Source organism: Oncorhynchus nerka, linkage group LG4 (genome assembly GCF_034236695.1).
Source record: "Oncorhynchus nerka isolate Pitt River linkage group LG4, Oner_Uvic_2.0, whole genome shotgun sequence".
NCBI lineage: Eukaryota > Metazoa > Chordata > Actinopteri > Salmoniformes > Salmonidae > Oncorhynchus > Oncorhynchus nerka.
The window spans coordinates 63060088-63081252 of record NC_088399.1 but is presented as its reverse complement, the minus strand read 5'-3'; the positions used below and the strand labels follow the sequence as shown (position 1 = coordinate 63081252).

Genomic DNA, 21165 nt, shown 5'->3' with positions numbered 1-21165 from the left:
CTTTCTCCCTGTCATCTCCGCAGAATACAAAGCAGAATGGGGAAGGAAGGGAGAAGGGGGGGTGAAAAGCTGTTCCGCTAGCCAGACCAATTTCCTAACCCCCCTCCCCCCCTCCATCCCCAACCCCAAACCACCACCTTCTTTCTTTCGCTCTCTCTTTCAGACCCTTCTTTTCCCCTCAGTTTTCCACAGCTCTTCATGCCCACTTACATCACGTGTTATATAATTAATGGTGTTTGAATAAATAGACTCAATAATTCATCACTGTGATTTTAAAGAGATTGATAGAGCAGAAGACTGAACTGAACAAGTGTGGGTCCAAAGGAAAGGTGAAACGCTGAAAGAAATGGAAGGTTGAAGGGAAAGGGGGGGTGAGAGGTTTGAAGGGAGGTGATGGCCTGAGAGAGAGAGAGAGAGAGAGCATTTAACAGGACAGGAAGAGAGAAAGACTGGAAGAGGTCAAATAATAAAGAGGTCAAATAACCTTTCTCTTTAATTCAGAGCCAATTTAAGTCTAGGACAATCGATACCCCTATAAACCGAGCAATCTAACGCAGACCATAACCCATACCGTAGATCACATTGTTTTGTTGGTTAGGAGGCGCTGTCATGTCGAATGACTGTCTGTCTGCGCTTTCATTAGACTTTTGATGCTGATGGATATTCACAGCAGTTTAGCCCTGTTTATGTCCATAGAAATAGAATCTATTCTATTCATTCAAGTCATTCTATTTCTACGTTTATCGCCCCTTGTTGTTCAAGACAAGAGTGTCGCTCGACATTATTATATCTGAAGCCTTTACACTTTCATTTTGGCCACATCCACATCTCTTTTTCTCCCTCTCTCTCTCTCTCTCTCTGGACTGTATGACCGTCAGCCTGTCTGTCTTGTCATTTCATTCTCTTGAGTCCTATCTGTTCCCTCTCTATTCTGAAGAGGCACTGTGTCTTTGTTACCCTCATTGTCACCCCCTCTTCCTTCTGTCAGTCCTCCTTTTATTAGAAAAGCCCAATACACTACTGCCACTACTGTCCTTTCCCTCCATGCTTGTGAATTGATCCCTTTATCCCAAGTTTCCTACACTCTCTCGCTCTCCCTCTCTTTCTCCTCCTCTTTCTCTCTCTCTCTCTCCATCTCTCCCCCCTCTCCCTCTAATACTCTGGTCATCCCTCTTTCCATTCTCTCTGCCACTGTCCCAACACCAGCTTTCCTCCCTCCCTCTCTCCACCTCTTCCTCCATCTTTTTGCGTCCCGGCATCCACCCCAACGGAGGAAAGGATGAAGGGAGGAAAGTAACACGCAGAGGCTATTTCCCCTTCTCCTCCCCCTCTCCTTCCATTTCTTTGTTTATCTTCATCCCTCCGTCCCGCTCCCTGGGGAGGTCAGTAATAATGTTGAGACGGAGTGAGGGAGGGAGGTGCGATTATTGTCTTGTTGGGAGTCAGAGGGATCGATCGGGCTAGAAATATGTGGTGCGAGAAAGAGGTACTGTATCGGATATAATAAACACTCCAGAGAGATGCATTCGCGCACACACACACACACACACACACACACACAAACGACACATATATCTGCACAAATAATTGCCTACCTGCACACACTCACTCTTGAGAGCCACTGAAAGACTCTGAAAGAAACTCAACATTGCTGTAAGAGACAAGCAAAAGAAAGACACAGTCCTTAAGGATTTTTTTCAAAGCCATCCAAATATGTGAAGACACCTTGCAATGGTTTCAGAATGTCTAAACAAGCTTTGCGTCATTCAGAGTTGTGTTTTCTTCCTATTCAAGCTTATCAATGAGTTGGGCTAATGGATTGAAAAACATATACTTATACTTAATGATTAACACGCACCGAAACACACACTTACACACTTCTACACACACGCAGGCACATACACACACAGGCCATACACAGTGATCTTTCACTGCTGTTGCCTGGCAACATGCCTATGTGTCCTATTGGAGCACAGAGCTGTCCAGTGATGTCACGACCAACGCTGCTGACCAGTGATGTCACGACCAACGCTGCTGACCAGTGATGTCACCAGCAACGCTGCTGACCAGTGAAGTCATGAGCAACGCTGCTGACCAGTGATGTCATGAGCAACGCTGCTGACCAGTGATGTCATGAGCAACGCTACTGACCAGTGATGTCACCAGCAACGCTGCTGAACAGTGATGTCATGAGCAACGCTGCTGACCAGTGATGTCATGATCAACGCTGCTGACCAGTGATGTCATGAGCAACGCTGCTGACCAGTGATGTCATGACCAACGCTGCTGACCAGTGATGTCATGAGCAACGCTGCTGACCAGTGATGTCATGAGCAACGCTGCTGACCAGTGATGTCATGAGCAACGCTACTGACCAGTGATGTCATGAGCAACGCTGCTGACCAGTGATGTCATGAGCAACGCTACTGATCAGTGATGTCATGACCAACGCTACTGACCAGTGATGTCATGAGCAACGCTGCTGACCAGTGATGTCATGAGCAACGCTGCTGACCAGTGATGTCATGAGCAACGCTGCTGAACAGTGATGTCATGAGCAACGCTGCTGACCAGTGATGTCATGAGCAACGCTGCTGACCAGTGATGTCATGAGCAACGCTACTGACCAGTGATGTCATGAGCAACGCTGCTGACCAGTGATGTCATGACCAACGCTGCTGACCAGTGATGTCATGAGCAACGCTGCTGACCAGTGATGTCATGATCAACGCTGCTGACCAGTGATGTCATGAGCAACGCTGCTGACCAGTGATGTCATGACCAACGCTACTGACCAGTGCTGCTGCACCATGTAGCTCTGTGAACCGGGGACAAATAGGAAAGGAGATAAGGTACGTGGTATAGGGAAAGATAGACGGATAGAGAGATAATGAAAGAGAGAGCGGAGTAGAGGAGAGCAGTGATAGGTGCAGAATGAGAGGGGGAAAAGTGATAGATGAGCAGCTTTCAATGTTGCTTTACAATCCAAGCTTTTCCGATGAATCTTATTAAGTCTACAAAGAAGTGGCCTAACGCTGCATCAATCCTTGTCAAGTAGTATATCCTCAGAAATGCACTGTTTTTTCATATTTTTACAGAGATTAATCTATTTACAGAAATGTGTAACTTTTTAAATATTTTTGATATAAAACATCCAGAACAGTCTACATCTGAAGTTGTGAAAAGCAGTGGTAGAAATTGCTGAATGTGTGCGCGTGTGGTCATCGACTCCTAACAACTCCGCTTACGAGCAACTCCCCGTGAAAGACCGTGCGGTCGGTCGTAAGTCTTTAGAAGAGACTGCGTTCGACTTTTAAACCTTTAGCTCCCCTCTGTAAAAACAGCCATTGTTCCGTTCCAATGTCTGTAAGCCAGGTCAACATGTAACCAGGTAGCGCTGCAGCTCCTTGCATCAGGTACTGAGTTACATTGGTCACTTGTGTGTCAGTGTGAGGCAGCTTGGCAGTGCAGTAGCAGTATAGGTTCTTGTCAATGGATAATGCAAAAGGTCATGTCTTCTTCTCCATCTACTCAGTGGGCCTGCTCAGATGCAATTCAGCAAGCCTTTACACCGATTTACCTATCTCTCTGACAGTTGGGATTCTTAGAACACAGATCCTATAGTTATATGTTGGTCCTCAGGACAATGATAGCACATACATGGGGAATACAGTCAGCAGTAACATTGGATCCTGTGGGGGCAGAGCACAAGTGAGCCCCATAGACCACAGGGTCCCGAGATGACTCCTCTCTCTGTGTGTGTGTGTGCGTGTGTGTGTGTGTGTGCGAGAGAGAGAGAGAGAGAGAGAGAGGCGGGGTTGGGGCCAGGGCAGAGCGAGGCAGGAGGCGCGGGGTGAATAGGTTGTTTGCTGTTGGTCGGGGCCATGTGGCTGACCTCTTGACATCCACACGCCTGTCTGGACCCTCCGCTCTCCCCAAAAAGGCCCCCCTGAACCCCCTCACACTGCCCCCCTCCACACACAACAAACACGTCGTCTGTCACAGTCCCCAGACAGGCGTGAACGAGGGGGAGCAAGACCCCTTCAGCCATCCTCCCTCCTATCCACTCCCCCTCTCCTCCTAATTCCCTGTCAGTGACCCTGAGCATCCCTCCCATCCCCCGCCTCGGCCCCGGTCAGCGTCCCGCGCCGCCCAAAGACAGATACATCATCTGCCGAGAGGCCCCCAACTCCCATTAGCACTGATAGACTGGGGGCCCTCGCAGCCTGCTGGCCGAGGTATATAGGGATGGGCTGGGGGGGTAAATTGGACCCCTGGTCAGAGGGGTGATGATGGGGGAAGTGGGGGGTTTTGCTGTATGACTGTTAAAAACACTTTTTACATGACTATTTTCATGTATTGTGTGGATGAGGTGATTGTGTGAATGTGTGTGAAAGCAGTTTTATAACTTTCATCTTCCAGTATTTCCATCTCCTCTTTTTAAATACATGTTGTGGAGATGCAATGGACTTGAACCATATACTTGACAGCATACACTTTGAGCAGTGCTTTGGTGGTTTTGTGATTTTCAAAGAGTTACAGACTGTCCGAGCTCTTACCAGGCCAGAAGCAGGCAATACTGTCTATGTAATAAAACGTCATCTAAGGTAGTTGAATTGTGAGCGTTTATGTGCTGCTGTTATGAGAAAATACAGTGTGATTTTTATTTTTATTTTTAAAAATTATTATTATTTTTTTTTTATTTTAAATATTTTTTTTTTTATTAACAACAAATCAATACATAAAGCACATGAGGGAACACAAGCATACATAGATTACAAACAATGGACAATCGAGCTAGGGGGTACAATATCACATTACAATTACACAAGGACCTTAAGGGACATGCATATACTTACAATTCTAACAGCTTTTTTGTTAGTAGAGCATTTAACCGTCTTAAAATACAGTTACATTTCTTTTTGTAGGGTACGAAAATTTGGTTTTCTGTTTGTAAATTTACATTTGTGTATATGAAATTTGGCCAAAAGAATAATGAAATTAATTACATAAAAATGATTCCGCTTATTTCTATTGTATGTAAAGAATCCAAACAGTACATCTCTCCACAATAGTGTAAAATCTTCATAAATGTGTTCAATTATAAACCTACTGATGTCTTGCCACAGTTTTCTTACATGCATACAATGCCAAAAAAGATGCACAACTGTTTCTGGGTGGTCATTACAAAAGGAGCAATTTGAGTTGATGTTTTCCTTAAACTTCTTCATATAGTGGTTGGCAGGATAATATTTATGAATAATTTTAAAGGAAACTTCCTTAATTTTGTTAACAAGTAGGTATGTTTGTGGCAACATCCAAACTTTTTTCCAACAGATATTATCAATAAATCCATTCCAATAAGGCATGACATAAGGTATAGATACAACATCCTGCTGAAACAAGGATCGTATCGCTCTGTTGTTGAATGGACCAAAAGAGAAACAAATCATTCCTACTGATGAGTCAACAGGGTCAACAGAAGGTAGGCTCTGAGGATCAGGTCTTGACATGTTCCTGAATAACATAGCAACACCTGAGGGAATGGCATCTAAAACAATTGCAAAATCTTTAGGTGTTACAGGGACCTTGTAAAGTGATAAGAATTCTTTATAACTGAGTAAAAGACCCTCTGCATTTACCAGTTGGCTCACCAATAGGATATTATTTCTGAACCAATATTCTAAAAACAGAGAGGTATTTTTATACAATATATCCCGATTATTCCATATATAATATCTGTGTGGAGAAAAATTGTGTTTATAAATTAAGGACCATGACAAGAAAACCTGCCGATGAAAAGCAGAAAGTTTCACTGGAACTTTGTCAATATTATAATTGCAAAACAACATGAAGTTAAGGCCACCAAAAGTAGAGAAGACATGATGAGGAATACAATTCCAGATAGAAGTGGGTCTTCTTAGGAATTGTTTTATCCAATTGATCTTGAAAGTATTAAAAGTAAAATCCAGAAAATTCAGTCCACCATTCTCATAAGTGTTCATTACAACAGTTTTCCTAATGTAATGGGTACGGTTTCTCCAAAGAAAGTTGAAAAGCATCTGGTCTATCTCCTTGCTTATTTTACGGTCAAGATATAAAGATAGAGCACCATATGTTAGTCTAGAGATACCTTCAGCCTTGGTTATTAGGACTCTACCTTTTAAAGATAAGTCCCTCTGTAGCCATTGATTTAGTTTCTTCTGGGTTTTTTTAATAAGAGGGTTCAAATTTAGTAAGCCTCTAGACTTCTGATCCTTTGTAATGGTTATGCCTAAATATGTAAGTTCTTCTTTTACTGGAATACCATAATATGAAGGTGTCACACAATCTTTGACAGCCATGAGTTCACATTTCTTAATGTTAAGATATAGACCAGACGCTTTGGAAAAGGATTGTATCACATTGATCGATATGGGAATTTGGTTAGTGTCTTTCAGAAAAAGTGTAGTATCGTCAGCCAGCTGGCTTATAATAATTTCTTTACCAGCTATGGAAATACCTTGTACAGGACTATTATTTAAAGAATTTGCAAGAAGTTGGGTGATTAATAAAAACAGGTACGGAGAGATAGGACAACCTTGCCTAATTCCTCTTTAACTCAAATCTAGGTGAGGTGCCATATTTCAATTTGATAGAGCTGTTACCATTTGCATAGAGTCTTAATAGCCTTACAGAAAAAATCCCCAAAGCCAAGTCTCTCAAGGGAGTGGAAGAGAAACTGATGCTCTACTGTGTCAAATGCTTTATAAAAATCTAAAAATAATATGAAGCTATCCTCAGTTATTAGGTCTGAGTAGTCAAGTACGTCTAATACTAGTCTGACATTGTTAGAAATATGTCTGTTCCTCATGAAGTTTACAATTGGCTCATTAATCCCCCTCCTCTCCCCTGTAACTATTCCCCAGGTCGTTGCTGCAAATGAGAACATGTTCTCAGTCAACTTACCTGGTAAAATAACGGATAAATAAAATAAATAAATAAAAATGAAGCCAGACTGTGTTTCATCAATGATTGCATCCAGAACTTCTTTAATTATTTTTGCAAGTAGTGAGGCTAATATCTTATAGTCATTATTAAGAAGACAAATTGGACGCCAGTTATCGATGAGCAGCACTTCTTTTTTAGGCTTAGGTATCAGTGTTATTAACCCCTGACTCATTGTAGGAGGGAGAACATTGTTTTTAATACTCTCTAAAAAGACTTCGAATAGGAAGGGAGCTACTTGTTCAGAAAATAATTTGTAAAATTCTGATGTAATTCCATCAACACCTGGTGATTTATTGTTCTTTAGATGTTTGATAGACTCTATAATCTCTTCAACTTTGATGGGTTCATCACACTGTTTAGATTCTATATCACTGATAGAGTGAACATTATTCAGTGAGTTAAAAAAACATATCTGTGGATTCCTGACAGTACGTAGAGCTATACAATTTTCTGTAAAAATTGCTGCAGTATTTAGCGATTAATTTTTGGTCATCTGTAATAACACCATCAATGTTTAACTTATGGATAGTGTTATTTTTAGAGTGAAATTTCTCAAGTCTAAAGAAATAGGATGAATTCTGTTCTCCCTCCTCAATCCATTTTTTCCTAGATCTAATAAAGGCTCCTTCTGCTTTTAATGTATATATATTATCCAGTTTATTTTGTAACTCAATTCGTTCCATCTTCTCCTCCCCCAAGAGGTCAGCTGGGGACCTCTGAGAAAGGGAAGTTATCTTAATGATCACCTTTTCCTCCTCAGCTCTTCTGGTCTTAGCAAGATTACTACCATATTTTCTAAGATATTTGGACACCTCAAATTTAAAGAGCTCCCAGTTCTTGCAATAAGATTTTTCTTCACAAGCCCTTTCCCAAAAGTGTGAGAGCAGATCTTTAACCTCACAAATGTAACTATATCATTATTTAATAATGAGCTATTTAGCTTCCAGTAGGATGCTCTACCAAGGTTTGTATCAGGGGTAAATATTTTGATATCAATGTAAATAGCCTTATGGTCTGTGAGGGGAGTAGTACAAATATTTGTAGTAACACACTCACTATCAATACATTTGGATATAAGCCAAAAATCTATTCTGGATTGTCTGGAGCCTGTTTTGTTACTCCAAGTGAATGATCTGTCAGCCGGAAACCTCTCTCTCCATATATCAGTAAGATCAAACTTTTCCATAAAAAGTATTAAACCCAAATTCTGATTGGTTGGCCTACCTGGGGGCCATCTATCAGTTGAATTATCTATTGTAATGTTAAAGTCCCCTCCTATCAATAATAACGAATTGGGAAATTTAGATAACCAATGAAGTATATGTTTCTCTATAGATTCAAGCAACTCATCATTCTCATGTTTGGTGTTGTACCCGTAGAAGTTTACAGTAATGAGTGTAATGTCATTGTAACTGATCACAAGACAAATAAAGTGACCAAAGGGGTCACATTCCGAGTGTAGAATATTACCACCAAAGGTATTTTTCATTGTAGTGACACCAGCAGAGCGTTCAGATCCATGGGAAAGCCAAATATCGTTGCCCCACTGTGACCTCCAGAAGTTGGCATCAGCAGAAATTGAGTGAGACTCTTGAAAAAAGCAAAAATCTGTTCGAAATTGTTTAGCAAATAAAAATAAGGCCTTGCGCTTCACACTGTTTCGTAACCCCCTAGCATTAAGAGATAATATAGACAAAGACAAAACAACAAAGATTATATAAAAGTATAAACTGTAGTAGGATGAGTCAAAGACGTAGGAGCAGTGAACGTAAATGATAAGGAACCGAGATCTGCACCATTTAAGTCAATTTAAAGTGAAAATAGCTTATTCCATAACCTTTGAAATGCAACTCAACTGGAAATTGTGTTCAAGACCAAACCAAGGGTTCTTGTAGTAAGAGAGACTAAAAACCCTCTTTAGTGTAATCAGGAACTATTCTGAGAAATCATACAAATAATAATTTAAATAAAAGGGTACCTACTATTTTAAGTACATATGAAAACTGATCATAAAATAATTGAATAACAGAATGTTTTACATATAAACGTTCCTTAAGACCTTTTTTGGAAATAAGTATTAATAACTAAATTGAACAATAACCGTGTAAAGTCAGAGCAGACCTGTATGCCATTTAAAACAGTATCTTAGTTACTGTATACATAAAACATAAATTCAGCTTTCAATCTTCTTCGTAAGTTTATAAACAAAATAGGACTTCTGGTCATACAAGAACAAACTAATTAATTGAAATACCTGAGTATTCCTTTAAAATAGTCACCTGATACTTGTTAGGTAAACAACATAAGGAAAATGAGAATACCATGGCTGAAACCATCAATCAACCTGTTCCTTCTGGTGAGATTTTAGGGAGGAATATGGATTTCTGAACCGTTGATGAAACCTCGTCCTCCGACGAAGTAAGCAGCCTTCCCCTCACTTCGTGCTATCTTGATCGTTGGCCACAACTTGTTCCTTCTTTCTATGTCTTCCGGGCTGAGATGCTCGGCGAAACGCATACCATGGCTCTGAAGGAAGGCGTTCTTCCTAGCAGCTTTCCAGACAGCATCCCTGTAGAATCTGGTAGTGAATAGGATGATGATACCCCTGGGTCTTGAATCGCTTTGCTGTTGCTTCTTGCCGAGGCGATGTACAACGTCGATGGTAATCACCAACTTTGTTCTTCTCTGCAGGCAAAACTTCTTGGCAGATACGGATAGCCTCTCCTCGCACATCTTCATTCTCCACCTCTGGCAAGCCGTAGAGTCTCAGGTTCCATTTTCTTGTGTATTGTTCCAGATCAGTGAGACGTCTATGGTAGACATTGTTATTCTTTTCCACCCTTTCCACATTTTTTTCAACTTTTGTCACTCTCGTTTTCACATCATTAATTTCACCACATGCAAACTCCAGTCTTTTTCAAGCCTTCGATAACCATGGTGTTCGCGGCTACCATTTTCTCAATGGCGTCACACCTGGAGTTGATGAGTAAGGAGAGGGTAGCCACGATGTCAGAGTTCATGTTGGGTTTTTTGGAGGGTGGAGGTTTGCACGGAGTAACCGGTAAAGAGGGGAATTCGTCATCTTCAGCATTCGAAAGAATGATATTATCCATAGGCCAAGTGTAGTTATGGCAGTTGTCTATAAGCACGTTTCTCTCTTGTTGATTAGCAATAGAACGGCTAACTTTTTCCTTTCTTTTTTTGTCACGACTTTGCATGGACATGCTGAAATAAATTATCCAATTATCATTCCAGTCACAGGAAAAGTCTTATATCTTGAACAAATAAAAATAATAATGACTACACTTTTTTAAAAACAATTTTCACAATCTTTCTGAAGTTTGGTACGGAGCTTGGTAAAAAAGCGTCTGTTCAAGCAGCCATCTTGGCCAATCTGTGAAAAATACAGTGTGATATGATGTGTCCTACAGCATTCAGTGACCTCCCTCAGAATCAGCAGGTTAGTGCTGCCACCATGTGGTGGTATTTAGCTACTGCAATTTCCTCAATACCTGTTAATCTGATCCAATTGATTCTCAAACGAAACGGAATTTCTGGTCGAAATTGTAATTACACACAGTATGTAATGATAAGAAAGTACTGTATCTGCCTACATAGGCGACTGTGAAGAAGTGAGAGTAAGAAATTGGAAAAGAAGAGCCGCATAGTGTGACTGAATGTGAGTGGAAGGATATTTCTCCTCGTATGACCAGTAGTTTCCATCAGCCACCCAAGCACTTTCCAACTGCGACACTTTCAGTCGTTCACTCGTTCTTTCCTTTTCGTCTTTGGGCTTGCTGTTTTCTCTTCTTCTGCCCAGCCTGTCACTTTCTTTCTCCCACTCTGTACGTTCCGAAACCACCTCTCCTTTCTTCCTCCTCCTCATTCTCAGACATTGAACTTGATACTGACCCTAAATACCCTTTTTTTCAATTACTTTGCTGCAATTTGTACAAGTATGTGGTACATTTTCACAACTCTAAGCACAAAAATCTAAACAGATCATCAAAATGTCTCATGTTTCAAAACTCGAAGTACATTTTCAATTGACTGAGTACAAGAAGCACCAAGCACCAAATCACTCTTGAATTTGTATACATATTCAATAAAAGTATCTGCTTTTCAAAATGCAATATCCACTTTACTTTGGATTTTCTTGTAATTTGTTTACAATACAATTAATTATCACTTAATCATACTGCTCAAAACTCATAACTACTGAAGCAAAAGTATGTTGTGCTAGTTAACGTACACCACCGGTCAAAAGTTTTAGAACACCTACTCATTCAAGGGTTTGTCTTTATTTTTTTTACTATTTTCAACATTTTAGAATAATAGTGAAGACATCAAGACAATGAAATAACACATAACACAAGTGTTAAACAAATCAACATATATTTGAGATTCTTCAAATAGCCACCCTTTGCCTTGATGACAGCTGTGCACACTCTCTGCATTATCTCAACCAGCTTCATCTGCAATGTTTTTCCAACAGTCTTGAAGGAGTTCCCACATATGCGTTCCCACATATGCTTAGCACTTGTTGGCTGCTTTTCCTTCACTCTGCGGTCTGACTCATCCCAAACCATCTCAATTTGGTTGAGGTGGGTATTGTGGAGGCCAGGTCATCTGATGCAGCATTCCATCACTCTCCTTCTTGGTAAAATAGCCCTTACACAGCCTGGAGGTATGTTGGGTCATTGTTCTGTTGAAAAACAAATGATTGTCCCACTAAGCCCAAACCAGATGGGATGGTGCATCTCTGCTGAATGATGTGGTAACCATGGAATACCTAGGATAGGATAAAGTAATCCTTCTCACCCCCCCCCCCCTCCCCTTAAAAGACCTAGATGCACTATTGTAAAGTGGCTGTTCCACTGGATGTCATAAGGTGAAAGCACATTTACATTTACATTTAAGTCATTTAGCAGACGCTCTTATCCAGAGCGACTTACAAATAAGCACCAATTTGTAAGTCGCTCTGGATAAGAGCGTCTGCTAAATGACTTAAATGTAAATGTAAATGTAATGTTGGTTAAGTGTGCCTTGAATTCAGACAGTGTCACCAGCAAAGCACCCTCACCCCATAACACCTCTTCCTCCATGCTTTACGGTGGGAAATACACATGCAGAGATCATCTGTTCACCCACACCAGGTCTCACAAAGACACAGCGGTTGGAACCAAAAATCTCCAATTTGGACTCCAGACCAAAGGACAGATTTCCACCGGTCTAACGTCCATTGCACGTGTTTCTTGGCCCAAGCAAGTCTCTTATTATTATTGGTGTCCTAGCAGTGGTTTCTTTGCCACAATTCGACCATGAAGGCCTGATTCACACAGTCTCCTCTGAACAGTTGATGTTGAGATGTGTCTGTTACTTGAACTCCGTGAAGCATTTATTTGGGCTGCAATTTCTGAGGCTGGTAACTTTCATGAACTTATCCTCTGCAGCAGAGGTGACTCTGGGTCTTCCATTCCTGTGGTGGTCCTCATGAGAGCCAGTTTCATCATAGTGCTTGATGGTTTTTGCGACTGCACTTGAAGAAACTATCAAAGTTCTTGAACTTTTCCGTACTGACTGACCTTCATGTCTTAAAGTAATGATGGACTGTCGTTTCTCCATGCTTATTTGAGCTGTTCTTGCCATAATATGGACTTGGTATTTGACCAAATAGGGCTATCTTCTGTATACCCCCCTAACTTGTCACAACACAACTGATTGGCTCAAATGCATTAAGGAAATAAATTCCACAAATTAACTTTTAAGAAGGCACACCTGCATTCCATGTGACTACCTCATGAAGCTGGTTGAGAGAATGCGAAGAGTGTGGAATGCTGTCATCAAGGCAAAGGGTGGCTATTTGAAGAATCTCAAATATAAAATACATTTTGATTTGTTCAACACTTTTTTGGTTACTACATGATTCCATATGTGTTATTTCATAGTTTTGATGTCTTCACTATTATTCTACAATGTAGAAAATAGTAAAAATAAAGAAAAACCCTTGAATGAGTAGGTGTTCTAAAACTTTTGAGAGGTAGTGTATATAGTTTGGTCATTTTGTTATTTTATTTAACGTTTATTTAACCAGGCAAGTCAGTTAAGAACAAATTCTTATTTACAATGACCGCCTACCCCGGGCCAAACCCTAACCTGGATGATGCTGGGCCAATTGTGTGCCGCCCTGTGGGACTCCCAATCACGGCCGGTTGTGATACAGCCTGGAATCGAACCAGACCGCTGCGCCACTCAGTAGCCACAAACATGTGTCAGAAGTGGGATAGGAACCCACGCCTTCATTCGGAGACCAGAACTGCTGATAACTGCTGAACACTGTATCAATTTGACATCAATTTATGTTGGAAGGTAAAACCAAATCATATATACAGTGCATTTGGAAAGTATTCAGACATCTTGACTTTTTCCACATTTTGATACGTTACAGCCTTATTCTAAAATGGATTAAATACATGTTTACCCTCATCAATCTACACACAATAACGACAAAGTGAAAACAGGTTTTTAGAAATATTTGCAAATGTATTAAAAATAAAAAACAGAAATACATTATTTACACAAGTATAATGACCCTTTACTATAAGACTCTAAATTGAGCTCAGGTGTATCCTGTTTCTATTGATCATCATTGAGATGTTTCTACAACTTGACGGAGTCCACCTGGGGTAAATTCAATTGATTGGACATGACTTGGAAAGGCACCCACCTGTCTAAGGTCCCACAGTTGACAGTAAACGTCAGAGCAAAAACCAAGCCATGAGGTCGAAGGAATTGCCCGTAGAGCTCCGAGACAGGATTGTGTCGAGGCACAGATCTGGGGAAGGGTGTCAAAAAATGTCTGCAGCATTGAGGGTCCCCAAGAACACAGTGGCATCTATCATTCTTAAATGGAAGAAGTTTGGAACCACCAAAACTCTTCCTAGAGCTGGCCACCCAGCCAAACTGAGCAATCGGGGGAGAAGGGCCTTGGTCAGGGAGATGACAAAGAACCCGATGGTCACTCTGACAGAGCTGCAGAGTTTCTTTATGGAGATAGAATAACCTTCCAGAAGGACAACCATCTCTGCAGCACTCCACCAATCAGGCGTTTATGGTAGAGTGGCCAGACGGAAGCCACTCCTCAGTAAAAGGCACATGACAGCCCGCTTGGAGTTTGCACCTAAAGTCTCTCGGACCATGAGAAACAAGAACTCTTTGGCCTGAATGCCAGGCGTCACGTCTGGAAGAAGCCTGTCACCATCCCTACGGTGAAGCATGGTGGTGGCAGCATCATGCTGTGGGGATGTTTTTCAGTGGCAGGGACTGGAAGACTAGTCAGGATTAAGGGAAAGATGAACGGAGCAAAGTACAGAGAGATCCTTGATGAAAACCTGCACCAGAGCGCTCAGGACCTCAGACTGGGGGCGAAGGTTCACCTTCCAAAAGGACAATGATCCTAAGCACATAGCCAAGACAACGCAGGAGTGGCTTCAGGACAAGTATCTGAATTTCTTTGAGTGGCCCAGCCACTCGAACCCGTTCGAACATCTCTGGAAAGACCTGAAATTAGCAACGCTCCCCAACGTGACAACACTTGAGAGGATTTGCAGAGAAGAATGGGAGAAACTCCCCAAATACAGGTGTGCCAAGCTTGTAGTGTCATACCCAAGAAGACTCAAGGCTGTAATCGCAGCCAAAGGTGCATCAACAAAGTACTGAGTAACTAATGTAAATACTGAAGTAAATGTGATATTTCTGTTTTGTATTTTTAATAAATCTGCAAAAAATGAAATTATAAATGTTTTGTCCAACATACGTACTGGATAAGGAAACTGTAAGACTGGCATATTTCTCAACATGTTCACAACCTGCCAATGGATACAAATGATAAGAAATGGTGCATGTCAAGTTAAAGTCAAATACTGTATGTAAATTATACTAACCATCTACTATTCTTTACATTCAGCACTTCAAAAAGGAGAGTTGTATATTGTATTTTTTGCTATTGGATTAAATGTTATTTAAAATGACTAAATGGTGAGCCTATGAGCAATTTGTATTTCACGGGAAAAAAACTTGTATTATGCATGAATGACTCAGGCTGAAAGATGTCTTAAACCCAAATGAATGCAGGACCAATGGTTCTGAACATAAGATTGAAAGTGCTATCAGTTCAGCGTTTTGTAATTAGGGTTTTGAAAATCTACCACTTACAATCAGAAAAATATGCCGAAGAGATTGAAAAAAAAACGGTCATAACATTGCCCCGATGCCCCCCCCACACACACACACACACTCCACTCCTCCCACTCTTATTTATACCAGTATTATTTATACCCCCTCTTTCTAGTGTTTTTTTCCTTCGCTCATGCACTACATATGTTTACAGGATGTGGCGGGAGGAGGATGGGGGTGTAGAGGGGGACGGTGAAAGAGTCGTAGTGGGAGGAGGAAGGATTAAGAGTGAGGTGATAAGGTGGTGTTCATCATCACCATCTCTTTAAACTCACATATTAGCATGTAGAACAGAGCTCAACCCTGAACCATAAGAGGCCTAATATTAACATTTATGATTTATTATTGCTCTAATTGTACTATTCAGGCTCAACTATAGCTATTTTCATATCTACTACATCTTAGGCCTTGCGTGAAAGCGTGAATGTGGAAAGAAAGACAATAAAAAGAGAGGAAAGGCAAAAAAAGAGAAAAAAAGCAGTAAGGTCAGTACTGAAGGAAAGACTTTCTTCCCTTAAGATGGTGGCGTTGGTGAACAATAATGTCTGATTCGCAGGTAAGTACTCCGCTCTTCGTCTTGTCCCAATTACTGGTTAATGGTCTCTCATGGGGTGGAGGCTTTGGGGGTTAATAGCGTTGCGGTCATTAACAAGCACTGCTAATTAGTGAACATCAAAACGAGCTCTGCCGGTCATAATGGAATGTCAGGTCATCTCTCCCGAGAAGGACCAACGTGTGTGTGTGTGCGTGCGTGCGTGTGTGTGTGTGTGCGCGCGCTTGCGCGCGTAAAGTATAGGCTCACGTACAGGCTACCATGGTAACATTTTACCGCTACTTCTAGTGTATAACCATTGTTAGGCGGTGTGTATTTGACAGTGTGTATTTGCATGTATTTGTGTTATTCTATAACACCTCCTCTTTCTGGGGATGGAGGCAATGCAATATGAAGACCTAGTGATGGAAAGTCAGGTGTGTAAAGTAGTAGGCTATTCCATAAAAATGAATCACAGGACAGAGGCAGGGACTGACATTAAGGTCAGAAAGACACAAGTTAGGACTATGTTTTGGTTGTCCGAAGATTATCATCACTTTCCTGAAAATGTGAATGAGCTGTTAACACGCAGTCATATACAGTAGGCCTAATGCCTGCCTTTCCCCTACACATAGGGGAGGAATAACAAAGATAACTAGGCTACTGGATTTGATTGATATTGGTTGTTGTCAGTAAAAAAAATTCAGAGCAGGCTCAATTTGCCCACCTGCCATAATTGCAAAAAAAATGCCTGCCTTTCACGGTAACAATGGGGGGGGGATTGGAATTCTTTGCAGTTTGGTTGTTTTCACTCAGAGCAGCAGGCTCAACTTTCGCGGCATATAATTGTAGAATAATTAGAGCCATTCGAATTGTAACAAATTTAAACCAGTGACTCACCATGGTGTCAGTGTTGAAGGTGGAAGAATTTTAGGCATCCAAAAATAGCTAACTGAAATGGTAAGCCTATGGATGCTGGGTGTAAGATGCTCAGAGTTTCGCTCATAAGCATTGAGGCTTATTACAGTAGACAACCTATTTGACCTTGCCTTCAAGTAGGCTTTGTTGGTCTCTAATGTAATAAAACAGTGCGTTCACTTTATTCTTTTGCAAACTATTTAGGCACATTGATTGGTAAAATAAATGGCTCGAAAATAATCATTGCTCTTGAGGAAATCTGCTGGTATGCACAAATAGACACGCGCAAATATGCAACCAGAGCTTGATAGTAGGAAGGACACCGCCAAAACCAAATCTTCCGATATATATTTGTATTTTCTCATGAATGTCGATAACCCAGGTAACTCTTGAATTATGTCAATGTTTGAAAATGTGAAGTTTGTAGGTTTTTATAACAGCTAGGGTAAACGTTTATCTATTCAAATGTTGCTAATTAGTGTACATCAAAACAAGCTCTGTCCGTGATAGTTGTAATGAAATGTCAGGTCATCTCTCCTGAAGAAGACCAACGTGTGTGTGTGTGTGTGTGTGTGTGTTTGTGTGTGTGTGTGTGTGTGTGTGTGTGTGTGTGCGCGCGTAAAGTATAGGCTCATGTACAGGCTACCAGGGTAACATTTTACCGCTACTTCTAGTGTATAACTATTGTTAGGCGGTGTGTATTTGACAGTGTGTATTTGCATGTCTTTGTGTTACTCTATAACACCGCCTCTCTTTCTGGGGATGGAGGCAATGCAATATGAAGACTAGTGATGGAAAGTCAGGTGTGTAAAGTAGTAGGCTATTCCATAAAAATGAATCACAGGACAGAGGCAGGGACTGACATTAAGGTCAGAAAGACACAAGTTAGGACTATGTTTTGGTTGTCCGAAGATTATCATCACTTTCCTGAAAATGTGAATGAGCTGTTAACACGCAGTCATATAAAGTAGGCCTAATGCCTGCCTTTCCCCTACACATAGGGGAGGAATAACAAAGATAACTAGGCTACTGGATTTTATTGATTTTGGTTGTTGTCAGTAAAAAAAAATCTCAGAGCAGGCTCAATTTGCCCACCTGCCATAAATTGCGTGTCTTTCACGTTATCAATGGAGAGGAACCAGAGGTCAGTTTTAGGATAGGCTATTGGAAAATGTGAAATTCTTTGCAGTTTGGTTGTTTTCCCTCAGAGCAGCAGGCTCAACATTTGCTGCATATAATTATAGGCCTATTAGTCTATAATTAGAGCCATTTATAATTGTAACAAAGCTAAACCAGTGACTCACCGTGATGTCAGTATTGAGGGTGGAAGAATTTAGGCATCCAAGAATAGCTCATAGAAACCGTAGACCTATAGAGGCTGAAAGGGTGGGTGGAAGATCCTCAAAAGTTTCGCTTGTGTGCATATTTGATCTCGTCTTCAAGTAGACTTTGTTGGTCACTAATGTAATAAAACCGTGCGTTCACTTGATCCTTTCGCAAACGATTTAGGCACATTGATTGGCCCAAATAAATGGCGCGAAAATAATCATTGCTCTTGAGGAAATCTGCAGGTATGCACAATTAGTCACGCGCAAATATGCAACCATAGCTTGATAGTAGGAAGGACACCGCCAAAACCAAAGCTTTCGATAGATATTTGTATTTTCTCACGAATGTCGATAACCCAGGTAACTGATATCATTGTTTGAAAATGTGACGTTTTTAGGCTTTCGTAACAGCTAGGCTAAACGTGTAGACATTCAAATGTGAATATTTAGATTAGAGGTAAACACAACGAATGGAAAATGTCGGAGTTGTTTTTCATGACACGACGTTCATTTCAGGTTCACAAGGCCAAAAATGTATTATTATTTGAATTGTAATTATTGCAGGTAATACACTGCAATTAAAACAACTGTAGACTGTTATACGATTTTGTAAGACATGCATGTAAATAGCTTAGCCTATTAGCTTGTTAAATGGCATGCGCTCCATCATACATCGTTATTTGTGTCTTAATTAACCGCTTTTTATTACTATTCAAGACGGATTATGAAAAATAGTTTTGATTTAAAAAAAGGCTATATTTGGAGCATAATACATTTCTGTCAAAAACTTGTGTGCAGAAATAAATTCACTTGCATTTGAACTTCTAATCTATTGTAGAAAAATGAATTGTTGTAAATCATTTGTCTAGGCCTATGCAAATAAATTCTCGAGGTTTTTGACACAGGTTCCCAAAAATATAGACTTACCCTATATGAAATGAGTTACATTCTCCAATTATGTGAAATATGTATTATTATCATTTGTATTGTGCATGTATTTATACAGTATGTAATGTATTTGGAAATCTTGAATACCACTTTCACATTTATGTTTGACGTTAATTATTTTATTAACGATTCTGTAAAAACATATGACTGTGTTATTCATGCTGCAATTTCCCCTCCAGAAAATCACATTCCTTTACCAACCCTGACTTTATTACAAATAGATGAGTTGGATTTATGGTGGGGAGATTTGAAAAGACATGATCTGTGCCGCCAGGTTTCATAACCATTTCACTTGCGTTCATTAAGCCAGCCTGATGGACATATAGTGTGTGGCCTCTCTCTCAATCCTTGTGTGCATAGCATGCGTTACGGCATAACATTGAACATGTCCCTGTGACACTCATAAGCGGGGAAGTCACTGTGCGAGCCAAGGAGGACTGGAAATGGAGGGCAGGGGAAGAAAAGGTGAGGGAGCTTTTCTCCCTGTGAATCTCTCATCCTCATCCCTCCATATACGCTGGGCGGGCTGGGGATGTTTGTCAGTTGGAAACATGTTATATTTAACCTGCTTCCTTCTCTCCCCTGCAGATATCATGATGTCAAAACCAGCAGAGGATGAGAAGCCTGGGGCAGACTTTCCAGGGGAGAGCACAGGTAACCATTTTGAGACTGCATTATGTGTTGCTTTGATATCAGTTATCGTCATGTGCCTTCATTGGGCCTGTTTCATGTTTGAATGAAAGGATGATGTGTGTGTGTCCACATCTGTTTATGTTGTCGTATTGATTGGGGAGAGTGGGCTAATCTGGTGTGTTGTTTTTGGATGTATTTCAATTTTAGTCATTTAGCAGGCGCTCTTATCCAGAGCGACTTACAGCAGCAATTAAGGTTTAAGTGCCTTGCTCAAGGGCACATTGACAGATGTTTCACGCAGTTAGGGATTCAAACCAGCGACCTTTCAGATACTGGCCCAACGCTCTTAACTGCTAGGCTAGCTGCCGCTCTATGACACAACACATCCACAATAAGAGACCTGAAATCTTCTTCTTTGGTCACGTTTCTCACATTTTCCGAACAGAAAGTGAGAATGTTTTTGTCAGACTTGTTTGTATGACTTATGCACGTGACACTATACCGCCATATAAGTCACTGCTCAGAGTCATGTTGTCACACACCTATGTGTTTAACTAGACAGCTTGGGCTGCGGAATGTTAGTAATTGACATTTGAAGTAACCTGTTTAAGGTTTTGCTGCAGCCCCAGGTATTTACAGTCAATCATATGACTGGGGTTATTAGAATTCCATCTTTATACTTTTCTCCTCTCTCTTTCTCACCCTCTTTTTTTTTTATCTTACAGACTCTGAGAGGAACAGTCCTGATGCCAATGATCAGGTCTGTCATTTCAATTTAATTAATTGTAAAATTACATTTGTTGTTGTTGATTTATTGTTATTCGTGTTTTTATTTATTGCTGTCGTTTGCTCTAAAGTTGTAATAAGATTATCTGTGCATATAGTAGAACCTCAAAGATCCAAAACTCAAAGTTAAGGACTAACCAGTCAACCCAACGGGCAATATTAAACCGGGACATAAATGCAAAAAAAACCCATATTAGGCTACAGACAAACAGAAATGTTGCTTATATTTGGTAAAAACATACCAGATATGTACAGTATCTGGCAAAACTATTTTTTTAAACATACGCAATCATAATTTTGTATAAAGGTTTGATTCTGTTTTAAGGTGAATTTAAAAGTGTTATAGATATTTCAGTGTTCAGAACCACCTCGATTCCCAAATTTGTCCTGAGGTCCTACTGCTGTACTTTTTTGGATAGGTTTGAATTAATGTAAAAATGAAAATGATTCGGAAACACATGGATTCAATTGATATTCTGTCAATCTGGAATGGCACCTGTGTTTATGGCTTCGCAGTTGAATAGATTTAAAGATCTGTGTCTGAATCGATTCTATTGTTGCCATTCGTCTCATCACAGGTTCAGCCAATGAAAACGAGTCCCTTCAGTCTTTCTCCTACCTTGAGCAGCATCAAGGTGAGTAAATTAGTGCACTCACATGCGAGAGAGACGGTGTGTGTGTGTTTGCACAGCCCACTTTATAAAGACATGCTGCAGAAGAGGGGGGGAAATGAGCTTTTCCTTTCTCTTCAGAAAGACAGACTATGGACATTGATGTATAGAAATGAAGGGAGAT

General features: G+C 40.6%; 1 protein-coding gene across 1 annotated transcript in view; it reads left to right on the top strand.

The window, feature by feature from the left end:
- The window catches only part of LOC115128773 (POU domain, class 2, transcription factor 2-like), an 84727-nt gene that overhangs the window by 43407 nt on the left and 20155 nt on the right, over nt 1–21165 (top strand). Inside the window, exons 2-4 of the mRNA XM_065017734.1 lie at nt 19540–19605; nt 20310–20344; nt 20949–21005. Coding sequence (XP_064873806.1) covers nt 19540–19605; nt 20310–20344; nt 20949–21005 — 158 coding nt within the window. The remainder of the gene's footprint in view (nt 1–19539; nt 19606–20309; nt 20345–20948; nt 21006–21165) is intronic.